Raw genomic sequence first — 25,136 nt, forward strand, 5'->3', positions numbered from 1 at the left:
CTAGAGAAAGCCCTCGCACAGAAACGAAGACCCAACACAGCCAAAAAGTAAATATAAATAAATAAGTAAATAAATATTAAAAAAAAAAAGTATGACTTATGTGTTTGACCATTTTGCATTCAACAAATCTCTTCCACCCCCAGAATATTACTTTTCTCCCATCTGTACTCACTCAAGGCCAAGGGCACATGGTGGTGGGGAAGGAAGTGAGCCCTTTGGGGTCATGACAGACCTGAGGGTGAATCCTGAGACTTTGGTCAAATTATTTGGACCTTTTAAGGCCCATTTTAAATTAAGAGTAGTTTTAAGATCATATGTAAAGCTCTCAGAACCAAAGATAAGGAACTCAAATGTTATACAGATATACGCCACTATGCTTTACTTAAGTAAATGAGGCGGCCATTCCTACTACCTCGTAGAATGGAGTCTACTGAAATACAGCATGGAGGAAGAAAAAGAAAAATCCACTCTCACTCTGTCATCAAGAATCTGCACAATTTCTAAGACTCTAATTACAACCACAATCAAAATATTATGGGATATAAAAGGAAAAGCTGGATCAAAAGGTACGTAGGGATGGAGTAAGAGAAACTCAGTAATGGAACATACTTAAAAAAATTTAGAATAGATTTATTATTTACTGTTATGCCTTCAGGTTACCCTGATGGTCCACAAGGCAGAGCTGCCTGCAAAGGAAGACTAGAGGGGAAGTAAAAATAAAATATAAAAGTGCCACCTATCAAGATTTATATACTAAAAACCTGTTTACATAAAATGCTCACGTGATTACATTTTAAATGAAGACAAATACAAACAACAAAAGCACACTGGTAAGTGCTTAGGCCTGCGGCCCTGCTAATACTGAAGGATGACTTGTTGGTATTCCCGAAGCCCTTCTGCTCAGTGGCATTCCCTCCCACCCCCAGTTCCACCCCCAAACCACAGCCTGCTAGCTTGTATACTGGTGGACATTTGAAATTCAAACACTCTTTTGGCTTTCATTCTCATCCAGATTTGCTTATGATATGGGTATTATAATTTCTCTTCAGGTTGGTGTGTTTTGCGGTAGGTAAACAACATTCAATGCCTGCTGTACGGATCAGTATTCTGCTTCTCAACAACATGTGAACTAGTCACGCTAAGACCTGAACCAGATGACAGTTGGTACAGATGTCCTTCCCAACTGCCATTCCTTCCAGGTAGTCCCAAGATTTCGTGTATACAATATACTGAAAACCTCACTTGTCTCCAAAGTGGTTCCAATGCAGAAATGTCTGGAGGAACTACTCTGGGGACTCCAACCCTGTCACCGAGCGATACCTCATAAGCATAGCACAGATGCCTTCAACGTGCAACTACAGATCCACCTGTGTCCAGTTTAAAAATGAAGGTGTGAGTGGAAAGGATGGTGTGGGCACCGCATTAAGAGGATTGAAAGATCCAGTCTGTTCTCAGATTCTCTTTGCATCGAAAAGACAAGATATGAAAACACTGGCTTTAAAAGACCATTTATTTATTGATCTTAAATATTTACAACTCATGGGTTAAAACATCTATCCATTTATTACCAGTGGGCTATTTTTTGGGGATTTTTGTTAGGAAGGGGTTTCACCTGTTATCTTTACCACTTTTATTTCTGAGGGAAGAGAATTCCGGGTTATCTTTCTAACTCTATATTCTGCTTTCTAGTTGTTTTAAACCAGTCACCTGGCTATCTTAGTAAATCTCAACGACAGCCTCATTAACAGGCTAGAAATAGTTTCCCATCTCTGAAAAGAAGGTCCCACTGACTTAGCCACTGCCACATATCAGCTCCTAAACGACCTACCGTGCAAAGCATATTCAATACATATAATGACACTTCTGAGTGACCGCAAATGTACACCGATAGCATTCCGATGGAAAACCAGAAATGGAATTTCTTCAAGAAACATAATAATGGGGGACACGGAGACACAGCAAGGATTTGTGAAGAATGTATCAAGGAGAACTGATATTTCCACTTAAATAGCAAGCAAAAACCCCTCCAGCCTAAACGGTTCCTTTGTACACTACGATTTTATTAGACCCCAAGTAAGAACATCTTTAACGTTTTAAGAAGATTACTATAAATTACTCTATAACTTATGTTTTGCATGGTTTTTAAATGTTCATAATGCTATAATTTATTTACTTAATTTTACACGAAAATATAAAAAAAATAAATATTGCCATGCATGACTTGTTGATATTTTTAAAAAACCACAAATAAATAACTGGAAACGTTGTCTAGAGAAACTGTTCCTGCATACTTGTTAATTACAGGGGACTCGAGCAAGTCTATTTCGATACAGGATCCTGAAACTGAAAGAGCTTCCCAACAAAGCCAAATATAATGCCCTTAAAGGATCAAAATGTAATTAACGCTAAGGGAAAGAAAACAATACAAACCAAACCTGGAGTGCAAACACCTTTTTCGCTGTAGGTTTTAATGGAAAAGGTTTGTGAGCAAATGGGGTTCCTTCCCAAGGGCATGCTGGAGACATGGAAACCGAAGTGAGAGGAACTGGGGGGCCTTCCTCAGTCAACCTCTCATCTCATTTCAGCTTCCCGAAACGTCCCTGGTTAAGACTTGGGATGAAGGAGACACAGACAAGCAGGTATAAACGTCCATCAACGCTCCTCGTTAAAGCTGAAGTCGCACACTAGGGACAGGTGGTCTGAAGGGTAATTGAAGGACGGCAGGCGGTTGGGTCCAATCTGCTCCTCCGTGAGCAGATCCAGGGCCGACCTCACGCTGAGCGCGTGCTTGGAATACCAGATGTAGTCCAGCGTGTGGCGGCACTCGCCCGAGGTCCGGATCTTCCAGGTCGTGTACGGAGGTTCCGACTGCCCGTCCGCGCTCAGCAGCTTGTAGGCGCTGCTCAGGTTGAGGCTGGAGGAGGCGAAGTGTCTGTAGACCTCCTCTGTCGGCTCTGCGTTGAAGTCCCCGCAAACGATGAGGGGAATCTTGGCTCCCTGGGTGATGCTCTGCAGGTTCTGGAGAAGGTCACAGCCTTGAGCCGATCGAAATCGCTCCCAGCCAGTGCGAGCCTTCAGGTGGGTGACGGCGATGCAGAACTGTCGGCTGGACTCCTTGCACTCTAGGGTCTGGGCAATGGCCACCTGGTTGGTTTTCAACGTCATGGCCGTCAGCCTGATGTTGGCACTGTTGACTAGCTTGAATCGGTTCTGGAGGAAAAACAAGGCACAGCCATCTGGTCCGTTGTTGTGTTCCACATCCAGACAAGGTGACCAGGGCTTGGGGAAAAACGTGCCCTGATAGCCCAGTCTACTGAGGAGGGGGTGGAAGGTGTCGAAGTAGTGGTCCACCTCTTGGAGGCACAGTATATCGGGCTGGTAGGCTAGGATTTCTTCCAGGATGAGACATTTCCTCTCTTCCCACTTGAGTGCTTCAAGAGGGCACTGTACAAAGTTGTCTTTGCCTTCTCCAAGAGCTGAAAGAAAAAAGCCGGTCAGTGGTCAGCGACTAAGAACCGCTACCAGGTACCTGCGAGTCTCCTCAGGCTTGACGCTACCCAAGACCTTCAGAGCGCTTCCCCTGCTTCAGATGCCCTGGGTGGTTCTTCTCTTACTGCCCCGACCTCTTACCATGCAGATGAAGCAAGCAACTAACCGCTCCTTTCGTATTAAAACTATCTCTTGTCACTATGTTCTAGGACATAAGATCTCCTTAAGTTTTAGCTTTAGACAGTGTTCTCTGGCGTCCAAGAGACCTAAACTATGCCAGACGAAGTAAATACATTTAACTCTAGAGAGTGCTTTCAACACTGACTTATAATAAGCCATACTAGGCCTTTATAGACACCACTTAGAATAATGGGCAGCTTTTTCCTACACCTGGAAGAAACAAATGAATCAAAGAGTGGAAAGTCAGGGAGCATGCCCTTCTTTTCCAGAAAAAATGGTGACCCTGGTTTCTTCTTAAAATTTCAACTGCCACGTGATCGGCAATAAGGTTGACTGACACACCTGTTTTTTAACTGAGCGGACGCAGGAAAGGAGTCCTTGCTACCGTACAGAGTAGTATCTTAAAGCACAGAGAACTGAAGCAACATCTCTGGCCTCAAATTATATGAAGAGGCGTCTGGATAAGAAGCTGGCCTCAGGAGTACCCCGACTCAGCGCCACCCCACCACAGCCCCCATTCCCTGCAGAAGGTTCAGGGTCACCCGTTTGGTAGACTCAGTTTCCCCCTTCCAGGTGCTATCTTAGTGCTGTGGACAACTGATGAAAGCTTATGGGCTAACAGGCGACAGGAAGCACGTGCCGCGAAGCAGACACTTCCCCGAGCACGGAAAGTCTGCACACGTGGAGGGGAAGGAGTACGTCTTCAGCTGATGGAGTGGCCAGTGAAAGCCAGACGTCACCCCTTCCTGGCCTCCCCGTGCGGGAGCTCCCCGGGCGGCCCCAGCGCCCCGCCCCTCTCCCTGCGCGCACACGTACCTTGGGCAAGGATGTTCCACTGCATGACCCGGATGGGTGTGTGGCTACTACTGGGGCCATCGGCCCTCAGATCCACGAAACCCCGCTGGAAGCGGGGAGGCCGCGTGTGCAGGACGGCCCTGCACTCCTCAAGGAGCTCTTTAGGGTCAATGGGCTCCAGGTGTTCCGGGTCGGGGGCCACCAGATACTCTGGGTGCTGGGAGGCGGAGCTGCCGTCCAGGGTCTTGGTGAGAGCGCTGTAGAGCCGGCTCGTGCCGCTTCCCATGGGACACGCTGCGGGGAAGGAAAGCACAGTCACTCGCCCGGCTCCTCGCCGGAAGACAAGGCACTGTCCACGGAAGCCGCGGGCTCGCGAGCTCACTTTAGGGCGATGTTGCCACGTTCGCGTTCTACAGGGTGGATTAGAGGAGCTTCCGGGTTCTAGCTTTCTCTTAGCGCAGGTACTTGAAATACCGCTGTTGAGATACCTCGATCTTTATGGCTTATTCTAACCTAGGATCTGTCTTTATAATTTACAGACGCAGTCTTATGAAAGCACGGCAAAACAAAATCCATATTCCTTTTTCTGTGCATTTTAAGTGAGAACGTGAAGGCCAGTGTGTACAGAGCCAGATATCAGAAAGCCCAGTTAATCCTGGAGAACAGGTTCGGTTAGAGCAGGCTGTTGCCCTAGCCATGTCACCTATACAGATGCCTCTGCTGTGGCGAGAAACGGCTGGATTAAGTCCATATCCCACTTCTCGTCCATGTTAACTGTACACCAGGGATCTGGCTCTCTGTGGGACTCCGGACATCACGGAGCAGTATGGTCTGTCATCTAATATCGACCGCCAGACTTTTAACAAGTCAGAAACGGGGCTGGGAGCACAGGCAGTTGCCCACATTTTCTGGGATCCTGGGAGGAGAAAGGGGGAGGAGCGGTGCAGGAGGCACTGTCAGTGCGCCTCCGAGGCTTCCTACTGTTACCCAACTGGACATGAACTCACTAAGGAGACTAGAGCACAACCTTCAACGAGTCCGCGTGCGGAGAGCTGTGCCCGCGCCTCCCTGGTAAGTAGCCGCCTGCTCCTTTCAAGGTCAGCCGTGTTGCCTCTCATTATAGTGCGCATTAGGGGCACCTTCTACCTGGAACCACCTCCTCGATTCTGTGCGCGGTTCCTGGTATGGAGGAACCTGGATTTCCCTACCCCGTCCAAGTCCTGGCCTCCTCTTGCAGGACACAAAGTTTCCTTCATAAAACGTATTATTTGGCAAGCAGATTGCATCTGAAACTAGCGGTTGATGGAACCTGCTGTAGCAGGTCACAAAAGCAGACTCAAGTGTTCACCACCAAGGGTTAACAAGCATGCAAGCATGCTTTCTACTGTTCCTTTTCATCAACTCAAAAGTAGTTCCCCAGCAAGAAAGCTAGATGGAGGCAAAGAAACACACCAGTTTTCCCAACATACATTTCTGTGCACGTGCGACTGCCAGCAAGCCTGTTCTCACAAACGCACACGCGTGAACACACGCACACACCTGTCCCGAAACTGTTTGATTTCAGTATATTAAATTCCTTTTAATAAATCTGTTTGCCTATCTGAGTACATGGGTCCAGAGGAACTTTCTTCTTGGCTGGCGGTACAACTCTGAAAATCTTTCTTCTGTACTTCTGGTTTTTTGGGTTTTTTTTTTTAAGGCAGTAAAAATATTACTCAGCCATGAAAGGATACGAAATTGAGTTATTTGTAGTGAGGTGGATGGACCCAGAGTCTGTCATAGAGAGTGAAGTAAGTCAGAAAGAGAAAAACAAATACCGTATGCTAACACATATACATGGAATCTTAAAAAAAAAAAAGGTTCTGAAGAACCTAGGGGCAGGACAGGAATAAAGACGCAGACGTAGGGAATGGACTTGAGGACACGGGGAAGGGGAAGGGGAAGCTGGGACAAAGTGAGAGAGTAGCATGGACATATATACACTACCAAATGTAAAATAGCTAGCTAGTGGGAAGCAGCCGCATAGCACAGGGAGATCAGCTCGGTGCTTTGTGACCACCTAGAGGGGTGGGATAGGGAGGGAGGGAGGGGATATGGAGATATATGTATATGTATAGCTGATTCACTTTGTTATAAAGCAGAAACTAACACACACACACACAAATAAATAAATAAACAAATAAATAAAAGGCAGTAAAAAGTCCAACTGGGGGACTTCCCTGGTGGCACAGTGGTTAACAATCCGCCTGCCAATGCAGGGGACATGGGTTCGAGCCCTGGTCTGGGAAGATCCCACATGCTGCGGAGCAACTAAGCCTGTGCACCACAACTACTGAGCCTGTGCTCTAGAGCCCGTGCGCCACAACTGCTGAACCTGTGAGCCACAACTACTGAGCCCGCGTGCTGCAACTACTGAAGCCCACACGCCTAGAGCCCGTGCTCTGCAGCAAGAGAAGCCACCGCAATGAGAAGCCCATGCACCACGATGAAGAGTAGCCCCCGCTCGCTGCAACTAGAGAGAGCCCGCGCGCATCAAGGAAGACCCAACACAGCCAAAAAATAAAATAAATTAAAAAAAAAAAAAAAAAAAGTCCTACTGGTTTCTCAAGTGTGGTTTCCAGATCGGCAGCATCAGCATCACCCTAACGGTCGACCAAACTGTCACAGGGCGTCACAGCAAAGGCACAGGGGCTCCAGTATGTGGCGTTTGTCAGGCTCTAGGCAAAGGACCAGCTTGATGCAGCTCACTTTCAACAGGACTGCTCTACATCCTTTTAATGCCATCATATCCTTGCCAAGCTGAGTTCTGGGGTAGTTGCTGTGATAAAAAGCAAGTACTATGTGAAAAGGCATGTGAAGAAGAGGGTAGCCGTGTCCAACAGGAGTCGAAGGTTTGAGGAGTTACGTGAAGCCAGAAAGACTGTCCCGAGCCACACTTCCTTCTAAAAAACTTAGAAAAACCTTCACGTGAAGTGAATAAGGAACAGGTGGGCGTCTGTTCAGACAATAAACGTGTGCCGGAAGCAGACGGCGAGGAAGCCAATCAAAATTATATCCTACTGCAAAATGAGCTAAAAGATAAGACAATGACAGAATAGCCTAAATTAGAAAACTCAGAAGTGAGGCAACACAAGGAATTAGTAACAAAAAACATACCAAAAAGAAATGAGGAGAGAAACCATTTAAGAGGCAGTGGCAAACATTATGCACTAATTTTAAGCGAAGATGCAACATATCAGGAAATGAAACAAATACTAAAAACTAAAAATCGAGAAAACTTTTAGGAGCACAAAGTTCCAATCATGCAGGATGAATTAAGTTCTGGAGGTTTAACGTACAGCATGGTGACTGCAGTTAACAGTAGTGTATTCCATGCTTGAAATCCTCTAAGAGAGGAGATCTAAAGGGATCTCACGTCCCCACTCCCTCAAACACACAGGGTAACTATGTGAGTGACATATGTTAATTAGCTCGACTGAGGTAATGATTTCACAACGTTTACAAATATCAAAATATCGTGTGGTTTACCTTAAATACATACAATTTTTATTTGTTAATTATACCTCAATAAAGCTGGAAAAAAATAAAGTGAATGGTTTAAGAGGAAAAAATTATGAGGTTAAAAAAACATGTATCATGGACACACATACCTGAGAATATCAACCCAGAATGACCAACACCAACTGGGCTGCAAAGAAAAAGAAAAAGAAAAGATCCCTTGGGCTCTAGGCAAAAGCAGCAAGTAACTTACAAGGACAATTAGAGCATCACCGGACTTCAACTGCAATGTTTTATACCAGAAGAAAATGAAGTTACGTATTTCAAATATACGTCAAACTTTATATAGATGGCTCATCAGTACCTGAGCCAAGGATTTTATATCCAGCAAAACTGGAACACGGATGCCAGGAGCACTTCTTCCAGAAACTACTAGAGTAGGGGACGGCAAACTGCAGCTAGATGTATTTTAGTACAGTCCTCAAGCAAAGAATGGTTTTAAAGAGGTGTCACACACACACACACACACACACATACACACACACTATGTGACAGGATTGTTTTTGGCCCTCAAAGCCTAAATGTTTACTATCCTGCCCTCTTCAGAAAGGTCTTTGCCACCCCTGGAACTAGAGAACAAAATTTAGACCAAAATGACCAGAGACACTGATTTAAGAACTGGTGGTACTATATTAAACATATAGCTACTTAGAAAATCAAGTCTAAATGAGGTTAAAAGACAGAGTACAATATACGATGGCTATGTGATCTGATAATGAACCAATGAAGGTTTAGTACACCCCAAAAAAGCATGGGGGTGGGGGGGAGCAGGGACCAGAAAGCAAGCATATTCAGTTAAACATTGTTTAACTGTTTTTAGGGAATTCCCTGGCGGTCCAGTGGTTAGGACTCTGCCCTTCCACTGCAGGGAGCATGGGTTCGATCCCTGGTCAGGGAACTAAAGATTCCCGTAAGCCGTGCACGGTGCGGCAAAACAAAACAAAACAGAAAAACTCCAAAAAACACAACCCACACACAAAACATTGATAATTTGGACTTTATCAAAATAAAAAACTTAAAAAAAATGGTCTTCAGTGATCAAAATTAGTAATGGTAGTATCAGAATTCTTATTCTGAGACTGTTGTGTAGATGTGAGATGAAGCAGATTGGATATTCTAATTTCATCATTCCCTGTTGTCCTGTTTTGGTTTGGTCTTAGAAATGTATTTATAGGCTATTAGCTACAACATTCAAGGAAAACATTCTAGTTAAAGCCGGCTCAATTTGGACCAATAGTGGATTATTAAATCTTGTCATTCACCTTATTTGTGACTTCTGGTGGTTTTCAAAAATTAAATTTACCATCAAAGGACAAAGCTTTGCAGCAAAAAAGAGGAAGGATGTACTGCATCGTGGGTATCAAAGCATCAGTTCCAGTCCCAGCTCCACCACCATTCAGCTGTGCCACTCTCCAGAGCTGCTGACAAGGCTTGTTAAGTGACCATAATTTCTTTAAGATTATTTGGAAAATGCATCTAGGTTAGAACAGGCAGCAATTTCAAAACAGTATTTCTACTAGAGGGCACACACATCTCTATTAAGAAAACTTGCGTATGTTATTCAAAATGACTTTTATTCCCCTAAATTTGAGTCCCCAAATGGACAATTTCTGTTGGGTGTAATAAAAGTACTCTGGAATGCACTAAAGGTTGTCTTTTCAAAAATTTTACTGACATAGACCCTTTGCTCTTGTTTCACGAGATTCCTTTACCCAAGAAAGAGAATCGGGCAACATTTCAACTAAGAGACTGGGCAGAGGGGAATTTCAGGGCATATTTACTATAGTCCTGTCTCTCCTCCTTAGGTCTTACAGGAAACCCTAGGACGGTCCCGTTGATGGACAGATGCAAGCCTGAATACCCTGTTTAATAACGAAGCCAGCCTAGGACATGCCTTCTGATACCAAAGTACCTGGGAAGCTGGTCAACCCATCGGCTTCTCACATAGAGAGCAAGGCGTCAGGACAGAGACACATGGTCCTGGAAGATGACTTCACCCTCCTCCTAGACAGCCAGGCTCTGTTCCCACTGGGCACTCCGCATTCTGTCCAGCCCTGCAGGTCACTCTCTCGGCCAGTGGGCACTGGCAAAACTAATCTCCACAACCTAACCTAACCCTGCAGTCCTCAGGAACCATCTGTCTGCAGTCTGCTGATTCTACATTCTTATTTCTCTGCTCTCTGAACATTGGGAAGAACGCTCCATACCTAAAAAACATGAGCTGATCTTTTCTCTCAAGAAGTGTCTGGTTAAAGATTAATATAGAGATAAATTAACAAGAGAAAAAGTGAATGCATACTGTGTGGAATGGGCTGGGGTATAGTAAGGGCTAAACCCATCAGGATGGAGAAGAGTTATCAGAAAAGGACTTCAGAAAGGACTCAAGGTATTCAGCTCTCATTCCTGACTCCACCACTTCCTTGGTAGGTGGCCACCATAAGCCCCCGCCTCGCTCTCTCAGACACCACGCTGGTCCACAGGAGATACCTCACTGAACAGACTAAAATCTCTCTCCTTATTGGCTACGGGGCTTATTTTGTACGGGGGAGAGACAAACAGGGTGAAAGACATTGTGTCATATGCTGAAAAGTGCTTCGGAGCAAAATAAAAAGGTGAAAGGGGAGACCAGGAATGCTAGGGACTGGAAGTTGCTAATTTATACAGGACGCTCAAGGAAGTCTCACTAAAGGTTACAGGTCTGTCATAAGGAAACCAGTCTTAGAGAAATCCAAGAACATTCTGGGCAGAGGGAATGGTGAATGCAAAAGCCCCGAGGAAGGGGGCTTCCCTGGTGGCGCAGCGGTTGAGAGTCCGCCTGCCGATGCAGGGGACGCGGGTTCGTGCCCCGGTCCGGGAAGATCCCACATGCCGCGGAGCGGCTGGGCCCGTGAGCCATGGCCGCTGAGCCTGCGCGTCCGGAGCCTGTGCTCCACAACGGGAGAGGCCACAGCGGTGAGAGGCCCGCGTACCGCAAAAAAAAAAAAAAAAAAGTTCCCAAGGCGGCTGGCAGAGCAACCAGAAGGGTGAAGCTGCCAATACAAGTTAGGAAGACGGGGTGGGATCTGCCGTAAGACATGACTAATGCTCAGGAGAGAGGTGCAAACTGGAAATGAACACATGCAAGACGTCGGGCACAGACGAGGACTCAGCTCTGGATCAGACTGGGGAGAGTGTGGTGAAAATCTGCAAAGAAGGCAAAGGCCAGGGGCAGGACAACCGGGAGAGCAAAGTAGAGAAAGTTTCGTCCACGAGGGAGCTGTGTCCTGTGTCAAGGGCTACTGATGGTTCAAGGAAAATGAAGACTGAGCACAGCTCAGATCTGGATTCAGCGACATGGGAAACGTTGGTGAATTTAACGACAGCGATTTTTGATTTTGGGTGGAGGTGTTGGGAGAACAGGACAGAGAGTGGAGATTTATTTTGAGAAAATCTTGCCCCCCCCCCCCCCAAAAAAGGAGAGAAATGAAATGGTGGCTGGAGATGGCGGCTTGAGAACTTGGGGAAGCTGCTGTATCACGTTTGTTTGCTAACGGGGGTGACACAGCAGAGGGAGAAACCCACGAGGCAGGAGACTTCAGGCATGACGACACGAGGAAGGCGACAAGTCCTCCCCCAGAACGATTATCAGCCCGGACGAGAGTGTCAAAACCAGCCTGAATTTCAGTGCTCTGGACGGAGACCAAAGGCATACAACGAACTGAGAAGCTTTTATTCACGAACGCGATTGAACTTCAGTTAAGGACAGTGCTAGCCTGTGCCCGGTCCTGCCGGGGCTGGTGCCACCCCTCCCCCTCAGCTCCATGGAAGTATTCAACCAGGGCGGCAAAGGTACTAAATTAAGTTAAAACCTGCCCCAAAGCAAGGCCCAGGCCCTGATGGCTTCGCTGGTGAGTCTATCAAATATTTAAGTAAGAAGGAGCAAGCCTTCACAAACTCCCACATACTGCTTCCCACGTAGAGCCACTCTGGAAGACAGTTTGGCAGTTTTAAAAATACACGTAGAATTCATGCCCCTAGGTATTTACCTAAGTGAACTTAAGTTCATTCAGGAATAGGTATGCAGGGACTTCCCTGGTGGCACAGTGATTAAGAATCCGCCTGCCAATGCAGGGGACACGGGTTCGAGCCCTGGTCCTTAGCGTGTGGAAGATCCCACATGCTGCGGAGCAACAAAGCCTGTGTGCCACAACTACTGAGCCTGTGCTCTAGAGCCCGCGAGCCACAACTACTGAAGCCCGCGTGCCTAGAGCCCGTGCTCCGCAACAAGGGAAGCCACCGTGATGAGAAGCCCGCGCACTAAAACGAAGAAACGAAGAGTAGCCCCCGCTCGCCAGAACTAGAGAAAAACCCATGTGCAGCTATGAATGCAACCAAAAATAAATTTAAAAAAAAAAGAAAAAAGGAATCCCATGGTACTGAGCTGGAGTCAGAGATATCAGCCTGAATTCATGTTTCACTTACTATACATATATAGATGTGTAGATACAGAGATAATGAGTGATGTGGACGGCTGTGTTTTTCCACTTGCTGTCTGCCATGAGCTAATCATTTATTTAATTAATTAAATTAATTAATTAACCATCCCCCTGCTTTTTTCCCACGCTACAAATGTCTATTTTATATCTTTATATGTCCGGGGTTATTGTGAGGATAGAAACATAAATCTAAAACATTTTGGTAAGACATAACATTACTTCTTAAGGAATTTTGTTTGATCTTTTTGTGGGACCCTAGGAGGTCCTGATGCCTTGTCACGCCCCAGCAGATAAGGTACTTCTGTAGCAATGAACGCTTTCAGTTAAAACTGTCATTTTTACATGATGCTACGTAAACATACATAATAAATACACATGAATATTTATATATTTACATGTATAACATCAGCTGTATCTAGCTGTATCTAGCCAATAAGTATAAAAATGGAAACGGACACATTCTACACTCACAACTCAGTGCGCACTCACGGCACACATGGAGGTTCACAGAACAGCTTCTTTCTGCATGACATCTGGGCCATTTTCTGGCGCATTCCATTTCTTTTTTAAAAAATGCTGGTCGTGACCCGACTTCGTTTGGTTTCCGACCCACCGATGGGGCGCTGCTCCAGCAGCAGCTGCGGGCATGGTTCATGGGCCACTGGGGATGTCTGAGACTCTTGGAGCCACGCACGGCCAAGGTGTTCATGACGCCGAGCCCCCACGTGCCGTTTTCTCTGTCTTGGTGCTTGTTGTTCTCCGCACAGCCGTGGTGAAACCGCTGTCCTGTCGGCACGTCCCGGCACCCAGCGGCCCCGGGCTCCACTAGTGGCCACGGTACGCATCCCCATCACTCAGGGTTTTGGTTTAAAAGTGCCTGTTTTACTTTAAAATGTCGCTTAGTGAGGCAGTAGTAAGTATCTCTGTGAAATGTGCAGCCTCGATGACGTATCTTTAATAGGTGACAAAATGGAGCGTCCACAGAAACACGCTGCGCGCAAAATACGCTGCCGTAAGGAAAAGCGCTCGGGTGAGCGTCTGAGCTGCAAAATGAACTCGGTCCTGTCTTCATGGAACACCATCTCACCTCGGAGAGCCGACAAACTAGTTCATCACATATGGACACGAGGCAGACACGTACCCACAAAAATGTAAGAAGAAGTCAGCCTGTCACTTGAAGGAAAACAATGGACAGAGTTTTTGCCCACGAGGAAAACTTCTGGAAAACATATCTGCCATCGGGAGCCTGACAAGTCCCCAGTACTTAAAAAAAGTTTCTGACAAGATGGGTGGCGAGAGAAGCTAGTTATTTCTATACTGTGTAACGCTTGGAAGATCTGCATAACCCAGTGAAACAACATTTCCCAAATAACCAATACCAAAAGTTCACTGATATATATGGTATCCGATTCCACGTCACAAATAACCACGTATTAACATAGAGACTACTACAAAAAAAGACTACCCACGATTATCTTATAAGGCTATTAAAATACTTTTTTCCAATTATATCATCTGGAGAGACTCAATTTTCTTCATATATTTTAACCAAACCATATCACAACAGACTGAATGGAGAAGCAGATACGAGAATATGGCTGTCTCCCATTAAGCCAGACTTTAAAGAGATTTCCAAAAAGGTCAGACAATGCCACTCTTTCACTAACTTTCTTTTTGTCTTGGAAAACAGTTAAAAAGTGTTACTTACGTTAACACTGATTTTACTATTAAATGACTTGATAAACATTTAAAAATTCTCGTCTTACTTTCTAACATGATATATAAACATAGGTCATATTAATTATGTTATATATTAACCCACATAGACCAAATTCTGTGGGACCCTCCGTATTTTTTAAGATTGCGAAGGGGTCCAGAAAACAAAAGGTGAGACTGTCTCTTCTAGACCAACCATCACCTGAGTGTAGACATCCCGTTCCAGGGGATACAAGCAAAGCAATCCCCGGGGAGAAAATGAGAACTAAAAAAGGTGAAATGAAATAACAGAAAGTAGACATGTCTGTAATTGACACAGAGCACGTATCTGAATTCTTCTCAAACTGACAGAGCATCTGATCACAAAAGGTGGGAGAGGTCACTGCTGCTGGACTGTCTCCACGGCACTCCAGAGACTAGTACTATCCCCAAATCACGGACAAGCTTCCCTGACCTCGGTCTTTATATTTCTAAGCTAGATTTTCCATAACTCAAAAATATTCTTCTCATAAAGTCAGGTAACTGAACCCAATCAGAAGGGATCTGGGGAAGACCCAATTCATTTCTTCCCGTCTTCAGTTATTCTTTTCGGCTTTTATTCTAAGAACATACGCGCTTACTCAGTTATTTTTCAAGGTTTTATTTCTTAAAACTTTCTGGCAACACAGAGACATCAATTCAAAGGAAGTGCTAGGGAATTAATAACTCAAAGTGGACACCAAGGAGACTTCACATGCTATTTGTGTACTTATAACACCGTCGTAGCAAGGCTCAGAGCCACCCAGGAACTGCTAGGTGGGAAGGCAAGTTATCTAAATTTGAGAACAAAGGAACGCTGCAGAGCGCGCGACACCCTCTGCCCCTCCCCCACCCGGAGGATGACGCCCCTGACGGCTAATGACTGCTGGAAGCTTACTACGCACCACTCGCAAATTAAGTAATTCTCACTACATTCCTAGGAGGTAGCCACTCTGATTATGCCCCTTTTACGAGGAGGGATAACTCAGTAACAATTCTCTCACCTGTTTTAAAAAAAGTCATTTTTTCTTTTAGAGTATCGACCGTTTAAAAAATCTTTTCACACATAAATACAAGTCCAATTCCAAAATTGCTTGCCTTTCTGCTGAAGTTTTATACCTTAATAGGGGTTGCCATTCAGGGCTTTAAAACGATTGTCACAGGTTCAGAACAGCAACACGGAAAGCCACTTTCCTGAGGCAAGGCAGCACAAACAATTCATCCAGGTGGTTGCTGAGATACTGGAAGGCATGAAATCTCGACAAAACCTCTACTGAACTTTTATTTGGCACTCATACTAGCTTCTGGGTCGAATTTTACATGTGTTTGGAGTGTTATTTATTTGACCCCAGATTATATTTGGTTTTTGCCCCAAATTCATTTTTTTCCAGCCACTTTACTCGAGAAAGTTATCAGCCATCACTTCAATGTAATGCACATGATGTAATTTATACAGGCAAAAGGCAGGTGATAACAGCTTTATCTCTCATGCCTCTATTTCTCATTTAGCTGCACCACTCCCATCTCTTGCCGTTTCCCAATCCTATAAGCATATTTCCGTATACACCGAGAACGGGATGCCTGCATTCCGTGATGATAGGATGGCGATGAACAAATACGTCGCTATTTCACTTTATAGGAATAACTCTTCTTACCTTTGTAACAGCCTTTAAAGGTCTGCCAGAGAATTCACATTATTTAGGTTCCAGAAATACAGCAGTAGTATGTAAACTGCCCCCATTTTGTCATCCCTTTATTTTCCTAATAAAGCAAAAGTGGGCTAAAATACAGAATACATTTACTCTTTAAGCTACTGATTACTAAAGCAACAGGCAGACCACCATGTAAGTTCCTAAGAGTGCCAGCCATCAGAGGCAAACGATCAGGGGTTTCATGAAAACACCTTCAATCAATAACTAAAAGGCTGGATGAGAACCCAAACAGCTGAGACCTAAACTGACTGGGCTGACCACCTCAAGCAGTCCTAACAGCACTCAGAAATCTCGGCAGAAAGACCTCTCTCCACGTAACATTTCTCTACTTACCCAGCAACTGCTTCTTCTAGAGTCTGCCCAAACCATTCAGTCTGTTAATAATTTCTCACAACAGCCTGAGCTCAGTCTCCTGAAACGATAGCTTGGCAAAAATACTGGTTAAAAAGCAAAAACGGAAGGAAGGCCAGGATTCTCTGGGTCCAACGCCTGAGAAGCTGCTGGAGCTGACCAGCCTTGGGCCCGCGGAAACCTCCAAGCGTCAAGTACCCAGAAGTGTAAAGCACAGACGTCACGGGAAGGCATCACTGAACAGCGAGCCTGTGCTGCCACCTACTGGCCGCGTGCTGAACCACCTCGGGAAGCTTAGACGGGCTAACTCAGCCGCTAGCTTTCACTGGGCTCCTTAGAGCAGCTTCCTGAACACACGCGGCCACCTTCAAGACAGTCACAAGATAACCATCGACCTAAAGCAGCCTGGGTGTTGGATATGTGGTATAGCTCGTATTTACTGAAGAAGTCAAAGATTCACAGTCCCCCACCTCACAGCTTCATGGAGCGAGCCCCAGTGGCTCCTTCTTCTCTTACTTAAATGACCCTTAACATTTGAACTACAATCCCTGTCCTTCACTCATTCCTCCTCATAGGAGGAATAGGGACTACATCTGCCTTGATTACCACTTCCCCTGGTACCCGGTTCCCGGCCTAGCGCTTTAAGAACGTTGATAAAAGAAAGGATGGCAAGTGGCAGCAAAGTGTTCATTAAGGACCCCTGTCAAACACGGGCAGAAGAACCGCCTTACGTTGGTAGAGCACTTTACGGTGCACTAGGCACTTTTACTTGCTGAGACACCTGTTACCCTCTCAAGAACCCCTTGGCTATTTTATAGATGAGGCTCAGAAGTGACTTGTCCAGAGCCACTATTAAATGTACTCTGTATTTTTGGAATTTTGTGAGACTGTAGTCAGGGCCCTCTCTTTGTGTTTCTGTACCCGTATCAGCCAGAACACCGAAACTCAAAACAGTGCAACACGTCCCCGGCAGGTCCGCCTGGTAAATGCACACGACCACCTTCAAGTTCTGTGACTTGTAGTACGTTACACTCCCTGGGTCCCAGAGACCGGATTCTAAGCATGGGAAAGCCTTACGGCGAAAGCTTTCACTTTTCTCAGTGAGGCAAGATGGTCTTAAACACACGGACTCGGGTTAGGCTGCCTCGTTTCAAATCCCGGTTCCTCCTTTACGAATCAGATCCTGACCAAGGTATTTACCTCTGTGGCTCACTTTCTTCACTGAGTTACTGGCCGCTGAACTGAACTAGCTATACCCAGCACATTCGAAATGGGAGCTAAATGTTAGCTATTTTGTTACTGTTAGTGGAGTGCACTTTCTGGGTTTAAAGAGAAGCCGCTTTTAACATGTGAGAGCCCAGCATGCGCCATGCTCCTTGCATGTATTTTCATTACTCTTTCCAACAATCCAGCAAAGTAGGTATTGTGTTTGCCCACTTTTATAAACACGGCGACGGAGGTGAGGCGATTACCTGGTTTTCTCAGGATTGCACAACCGGCAAAGGGTCAGGCCCTGGTGGAAGGCTGCCTGCACCCTGGACCGCTGCTCGGCAGCATCCCTGATAGCGCTGGTCCAGAGTCAGGACGGTGCGCCCGGGGTCACGAGGTCGAATTCCACCTCCTCTGCGAGAACGTCATGAGGACGTCACCGCTGTCACGGTGCGCACGCTGGCACAGCACAAAGTGTACAAAGCGGAGTAATGACCCGCACGGCGTGGCTAGAGATATCGAGTGAAGGTCACGGCTCTCAACCTAGCGTGTCTAAAAATACAAGATCCTAGACACAGCGTGACAATCCCAACGACCTCTGCTGGGCAGCAGTCACAGACAGGAACGCCCACGTGTCTTCCAGACAAGGCTAAGCTGTACCTTCAGTCACGCCCGATTCATCTAGAAAATACGGCTAAGGGAAAGAGAAACCCCTCCACGATGAACGCTGAGGTTAACCTGTTAAAACTGGTGCTCATATTGTTAGCGGCCTGGCCAAGCACTTCCACAAGCCCGGCTTTTCTAGCAGAATGCTCTGAAGGGAAACTGAAAAGGCAGAAATGAAAAGAATCTGGTGGGACAGCAGCTCTCCACTAAGACATCAGGTCTGTGTTACTACCTGATGCCCATCACTGACGTTCCCGGGATACTCGAGAAGTGGGCCAGGTTTACAGCTACGAATGGAAACATGGAGTATGGAGCCAAGAGGACTATTCTGCTGGTATTTTTCCCTCTAGATCAGAGGTCCACACACCACAGCCCGTGAGCCACATCTGGCCGGTGCCCTGTATTTGTGCTACCTGTGATCTTCGACATTTTTAAATGGTTGAAAAAAAAACCTAATAATATTTCATGATGTGAAAATCCTATGAAATTCACACTTCAATGTCCATAAATAAGGTTTATGTGTTGTCTGTGGCTGCTTCCACACTGCAGCAGCAGAGATGAACAGTTGTAACGGATATCTGGTCTATAAACCCTAAAATACACATAGCTACATATATTTACAACTACACAGGACACAATGTAAGACGAGGCTTCTGTGAGAAGAAGGAGTGGAGAACTAGAAAATGCCCAGAAATTGTAAACGACTGCAAAATAGACACGTTCAGAAAAATCTCATAAAATAGAGATAAAAGACTTGAAAAACTGAGAGGAGCCACAGAGGGTGGGGATCCGTATGGACAACAATCTGTCCATTGTTGAACCATTGTTGAACTTTTCAATAACATGATACAGTGATGAATATGATAAAATAACCCAAGAAATAACAGAAAATCTTCCTGTGCTAAAGCATGGGATGGCCTTAGACTGAATGGGCTCACCTGACCTGAGACATTTATCCTGACAGAACTTTTGAACACCAAGGACAAGCAAGCCTAAACTTCTGGAGATAACCAGTACTGACAAAGACATTTAAGCTCTGAGGGAAAATATTTTTATTAATGGGCATGTGTTACTTGTGTAATTTAAAATATTATTTTAAAAAACTATCATGATGAAAAGCTGCTCAACATGACTAATTATTAGAGAAATGCAAATCAAAACTACAAGGAGGTATCACCTCACACCAGTCAGAATGGCCATCATCAAAAAAATCTACAAACAATAAATGCTGGAGAGGGTGTGGAGAAAAGGGAGCCCTCTTGCACTGTTGGTGGGAATGCAAATTGATACAGCCACTATGGAGAACAGTATGGAAGTTCCTTAAAAAACTAAAAATAGAGCTACCATATGAGCCAGCAATCCCACTACTGGGCATATACCCGGAGAAAACCATAATTCAAAACGACACATGCACCCCAATGTTCATTGCTGTGCTATTTACAATAGCCAGGTCATGGAAGCAACCTAAATGCCTATAGACAGACAAATGGATAAAGAAGATGTGGTACATATATACAATGGAAGATTACTCAGCCATAAAAATAAATGAAATTGGGTCATTTGTAGAGACGTGGATGGATCCAGAGACTGTCATACAGAGTGAAGTAAGTCAGAAAGAGAAAAACAAATACCGTATATTAACGCATATATGTGGAACCGAGAAAAATGGTACAGGTGAACCGGTTTGCGGGGCAGAAATAGAGACACAGATGTAGAGCACAAACATATGGACACCAAGGGGGAAAGTGGCGGGGTGGTGCTGGTGGTGGTGGGATGAACTGGGAGATTGGGATTGACATGTATACACTAACATGTATAACCAAGAAGAACCTGCTGTATAAAAAAACAAAATTCAAAAAAGAAAAAAACGATCATGAAAATTTTCCAAATAAAATTCAGCATGAACCACCTAAGAGAGAAATGCACATCAACCTTGAATTGCTAAGTATTCATCAAGTGTGAGAACCATTCATGTGGTTATCAAGGTCCTACGAATCCCCATTAGAGAGACTCCTAACAATAAACATATATGCTGAGTCTCCCTCCTCCTTCCAAGAACCTGAATATACCCGCCTCACCTCTTTTAGCAAACATCCCATCACAGGAACCTACAGAGTATATAGTTATCCACCTACCTACTCTATAAATCGTACACTCCCGTTACAATGTCAGTGTCAAGTTCTGTCTCACTGAACTTTCACAAAGACACCAGTTCTTTCCTTTCCTTGAAGCTCGCTTTTGCTCAGGTAAACATTCTTGCTCAGGCGTCTCCTGAATTGTCTTAGGCCCCAAGCTCACAACTCTTAACACTCGTCCAGAATTCTCTCCGGGTTTCCCAAACTTTCCAGGAGGAACAAGTACCTCTAGGAGTGGAGCTTATAAAAGACTCCCTAGGCTTTCCAGAGAATCACCTGGGGCATTTGTTAAACACAACACAGCCAGGATTCTAAGGAAAAACTGATTCAAGTAGACAGGTGAAAGGCCCAGATGATTCTCAAGTACCCCTTTTCCCAGGGTGTTCATCGCTGTTCCCATACCTGCCACCTTCTTCCGGCACATGGTCTTCTCTCACCCTCCTTTCTTGCATTCAAAGCAAAGTTTTTATCCAACAAATCTAGCCACACTCACGTCTTTCTTCTCAATCTCTGCTGCAATTAGTCATGAGAAGCAATAAAATATTTGGCCTTTTAAGTGTACTATGTTCAGTAATACTTGCGGATCAACTGATACCAATTTACCTTATTAATTTTTTTCCCCTAGGTAAAGTCCAGCAGGCGAAGTTAAATGATTTGCAAATGTTCACACAAGTGTGTTGAATGTGAGCCTGGAGCCACGGTTACTAATTCAAAAGCCCCCAATAACTCACTGTATTTAAGCTCTTACCATTAAATGCTACAGGAAAACAATACCTTGGTCCTCCTACAAAGAAAGCAATTTATTTTTGTAGAAGCTTGATAATTACAAGCTTTTGCATTTCTTCTCTCTCATAAGCAGCTTACTCACACCGTTAAGGGACATACTAAATAAAGCCGCCTCCTCCAATGAGCCGGTATTTGCTTTTAAAATTGTACCAAGAAAAAAAGCAACATGTTCCAGTGATGGAGAACAGTAATTCAGCCAACTCTTCATTAGCTGAGGAGGAAGGCATTTATAAACCCACAGATGACACCGGACCAGTACAGTCATCCAACACAGTAACTGTGGCAACTGGTGCTTCTTTATGGAGCTGCTGTCCTTCCATGAGAAAAGGTAGCAAAACACTGCTAGGTCCCCCTTTCAATTCTAATAACCCAGCATTTGATGACTGCAAAGAGGCTGCACTCATCTTTCCAGTGACCTCTGATTGCCAAGGGGCGTTAAGTTAGGAAGGAACCGATTATCAAATGGGGTCAAGCGTGGGGCTTTACTACCCATTCCCCGCCGCAAAAACGTGCTGAAGGGAAGAGTAGCTTCAGTTCCCTGAAGGTTTCTCTAGCCAAATGTCTAAACCTTGGGGCCTGTAAGAATAATCTGGTTATTACTGTTGCTATTTTGTTAAGTAATGTGGAATCTGGGGTCCACCGGTAACAATTCTGTTTAGTAAGTCTACAGTAGGATCTATGAATCTGCATTTATTTAAAAAGCACCTAATGCTGGTTCCGAGGCTCTTTGGGAAACATTTTGCAAGGTATCTCTTCTCTCACCCTGACACATCCATGCCTCATGCCTTCCACTTTGCTCCTGGCTTTTCCCAACCAAAGTGTTCTAATCTCTTTCCATCCTAAACTGCACTTCAAGGCCCAGCTCAAATGCCAACCACGTTCTGAAGCCGAAAAAGATCACCACTGCTAAAAGAGACTTTGCACTCTCTGGCATCCTTGTGCCATTTGCAAACCTTTAATTGTAACAGACTAAGAATAAAAGGTGTTTGATTTCATTAAACAGTCACGTCTTTGTGCAAAACTCACCTCTCTTACCGGGCACACTAAACTCCTTAGAGGCTGGCTAAGTCTCACGTTCTTTTACCTCCTATAATAAAGCATCTACAGAGTGAGACAGACTGTAAGTTTTTGAATGAATGAGTGATCAAGCGATGAGCTGATGAATGCATTCATGAGTGTCTTCCAACAAGCAGCTGAAGCGAAAACTGCGCAGAAGCCGGAAAATTGCCTAGATCTTGTAGTAGTAACTGTCTATAATAGTTTACAATAGTGTAACTACCATAAAATCTTTCAATTTCCTTCTAAAACTTCAGGGGACTTCCAGAAAGTTCATTAAACATCTTTCTGGGTCCAAAGCCTAAGATTTCAAATGTTCTGGCCTCTCTTCCTCAGCCAACAGCACAGCTCTCTGTATGTGTGTTACGCAAGCTATCTGTACTCCCAAGATGAGCCTACTGACTAACTGCCCCGAGGGGCCTGGAGGAAACTTAAGGTGAAAGGTTAAGATAGGAGAGACGGCTAGGAAGACCCCAATTGGTTTTCTTTCACCCCTTCTCCTACCTCAAACCTAACAATGTTCCTCTTGAAAACTTCCAGCAAGAAAAACCACTGACCTTCCCTGGTGGAGCAGTGGTTAAGCATCCACCTGCCAATGCAGGGGACACGGGTTCGAGCCCTGGTCCGGGAAGATCCCACATGCTGCAGAGCAACTAAGCCCGTGCGCCACAACTACTGAGCCCACGTGCCACAACTACTGAAGCCCACGCGCTAGAGCCCACCGCAATGAGAAGCCCGCGCACCGCAACGAAGACCCAACGCAGCCAAAAATAAATAAACAAATTTATTTATTTAAAAAATACTTTATAAAAAAACACTATCAGATATTAGGTGGTAACCATTCTAACAGTTATTTCATTGTGCCAAACTCCTATAGAACTGGAAAGATCTCGGTGACTGCCAAATTCACCCTTTTTAAGAACACTGAAGAATTTAGAGTCTCCGGTAACCACTTTAACATCCTAAATTTACTTTACTTTATTTTATTTATTCATTTATTTTTGGCCGCACCGCAGGGTATGTGGGATCTTAGTTCCCCCGCCAGGGATCGAACCTGCGTCCCCTGCGGTGGAAGCGCCGAGTCTTAAACCACTTGACCGCCAGGTAAGTCCCTAGTCACATTTTGGGTGATCACTTTAAGTAAAGAAAGCCACACTGAACATATTCTTTTTACTGCTCAATCTGTCCTTAAGTAAATCCCAAACTTGGGAATTCCCTGGCGGTCCAGTGGTTAGGGCTCAGGGTTTTTACTGCCCTGGCCCTGGGTTCAATCCCTGGTCTGGGAATCCCGCAAGCCACGCAGCGGGGCCAAAAAAACCCCCCAAAAAAACCCCCAAACCGTTAATCCAGACCTTTGGAGCAAAATGTAGTTATTTACAATCTAAGATGCTCATACGTCTTAAACAGCAATAAACTTGAGCACAACCAAAATACACTTTTTTAGTGTGGTAAGATTGCCAGTTTTAAAGAGAAGCTTTATTCCTCATTTTGAAAAGTATGACTACTTTGTATGTAGATTGTAGCCGCGGTAATGGGTGCTCAGGCAGAAACCTCTGTGGCCAAAAAGGGGAAATCCAGGGTACGTGACGTATAAAATTGGCTCTTGGCCAAGACGGCATCACCTTTGCAAGATCTTAAGCCAGGTATACAGGACGCAGAATGACGCAAATATTAAGACGGGAAGGCTCCCGAAAGATTTCAAATGTATGTCCAAAGAGTCAGTGCGTGTTATAACACACTGTTCACATGACATTTTTCAAAATTCAGAAACCTAAAAGACATGTAGGTCACGTGATCAGATAAGTGTAACTTTAGATTTTTTGTTTGTTTGCATAAAATGTTCCATCATTAGTGCGATTAGAAACAAAACACAAATAATCTGCGGCCTCAGAAGGGGAAAACTTACAGGTCAAGAGCGAGAAATACAAAAACCACAGCATCGAACGGTAAGGATCAAACTAGAAGCTCCCGCGGGGTTCCGGTTCTTACCGGACGCGGTGCAAGCCCCAGGCAAGGGAAGGCGAGGGCAGAGCCGCAAAGCGGAGCGGAGACAGCAGCTCAGGGAGAGGGGAGCCCGCTTCCCGGTCCGACCCCACCGCCCGGCGGCCCCCGGCTTCCCATTCATTCCGCGCCGTCTCCAGGTGGCGGCCGCGCGTTGGCCGCCGCCGCGTTCTCCGCCCGGAACCGCCGCGCACTCACCTGTTCGGGAGCAAGCCCTCGCGACACTGCGGGCCGCCGAGGCCACCGCCAGGAGCCGGGGGGAAGCGAGGCGGGGGGCGGCGGCGGGTGCCGGCGAGCGGCGGCGCGGCGGCGGGCCGGGCGGGCGGCGCAGGCCGGGCGCGTCCCTCTGCAGCAGGGCGGAGCAGAGCCGCCGCGGGCTCTGATACATGCCGGGCGCCGCCGCCGCCGCTGCCGCCGCCGCGGCCCCTCGCGCGCCCGACCCACCCGCGGGCCTCGCCGACGCGGGCGAGCCGAGCAGACTCTCGGGGGCGTCCGAGGGGAGGCTCCCGGGCTCCTTCTCTTCCCGCCGCGGCCCGGGGGAAGGTGCTGGGCAGGCGAGCCCGGGACTGAGTGGCTGGTGCTGCGGCTGCTGCGACGCGAAGGCGCTGGCTGCAGCCAGCCGGCGAGAGCTGGGGGGTAACCGGCGAGCGCAGAGCGCTGACAAAGCGGGCGCTACCAAGCGCGACAGGGAGGGGGGATCCATAGGATCGGAGCCAGGCGCGACCAGGTAGCGACTCCTCGAACCGGAGTGATACTGATTTGGGAGGAAGCGGATCTTAAGCTATTTATAGGGTGGGGGCTATGGGAGGTCCAAAGTAACAAGGATCCCTTGAGGCGGTTTTAAAGGAATGAGCCTCCCCTTCCGCTGGCTGCAGTGGAAACGCCCACAGGCTGGGAGACCCAAGACTGCTCCAGGGCTGTGGCCCTGGAGACACGTGGGTGTCCGAGTGGAAGACAGCATCCGTGTGTGCGTGTGAGTGGACGTGTGA

The 25,136-nt window shown here is 46.0% G+C and overlaps 1 protein-coding gene across 1 annotated transcript; it reads right to left on the minus strand.

Moving 5' to 3' along the window:
* Positions 1-1,492: 1,492 nt before the first annotated feature.
* Positions 1,493-24,850, minus strand: NOCT (nocturnin). Its single transcript, XM_019927947.3, has 3 exons — positions 24,346-24,850; positions 4,486-4,758; positions 1,493-3,476 (listed from the first exon to the last, which is right to left on the minus strand). Exons 1-3 carry the CDS (start codon positions 24,848-24,850, stop codon positions 2,653-2,655), a joined length of 1,602 nt encoding a protein of 533 aa, XP_019783506.3. The 3' UTR covers positions 1,493-2,652.
* Positions 24,851-25,136: the final 286 nt, after the last annotated feature.

This window comes from Tursiops truncatus, chromosome 5, assembly GCF_011762595.2.
Source record: "Tursiops truncatus isolate mTurTru1 chromosome 5, mTurTru1.mat.Y, whole genome shotgun sequence".
Classification (NCBI taxonomy): Eukaryota; Metazoa; Chordata; class Mammalia; order Artiodactyla; family Delphinidae; genus Tursiops; species Tursiops truncatus.

Coding starts and splice junctions, on each gene's coding strand:
- NOCT (XM_019927947.3), bottom strand. CDS start 24,850: ATGGATCCCCCCTCCCTGTCGCGCTTGGTAGCGCCCGCTTTGTCAGCG. Junction 4,759..24,345: donor GAGGGCTTGCTCCCGAACAG/GTGAGTGCGCGG, acceptor CCTTCCCCGCAG/CGTGTCCCATGGGAAGCGGC. Junction 3,477..4,485: donor GTGGAACATCCTTGCCCAAG/GTACGTGTGCGC, acceptor TTTTTCTTTCAG/CTCTTGGAGAAGGCAAAGAC.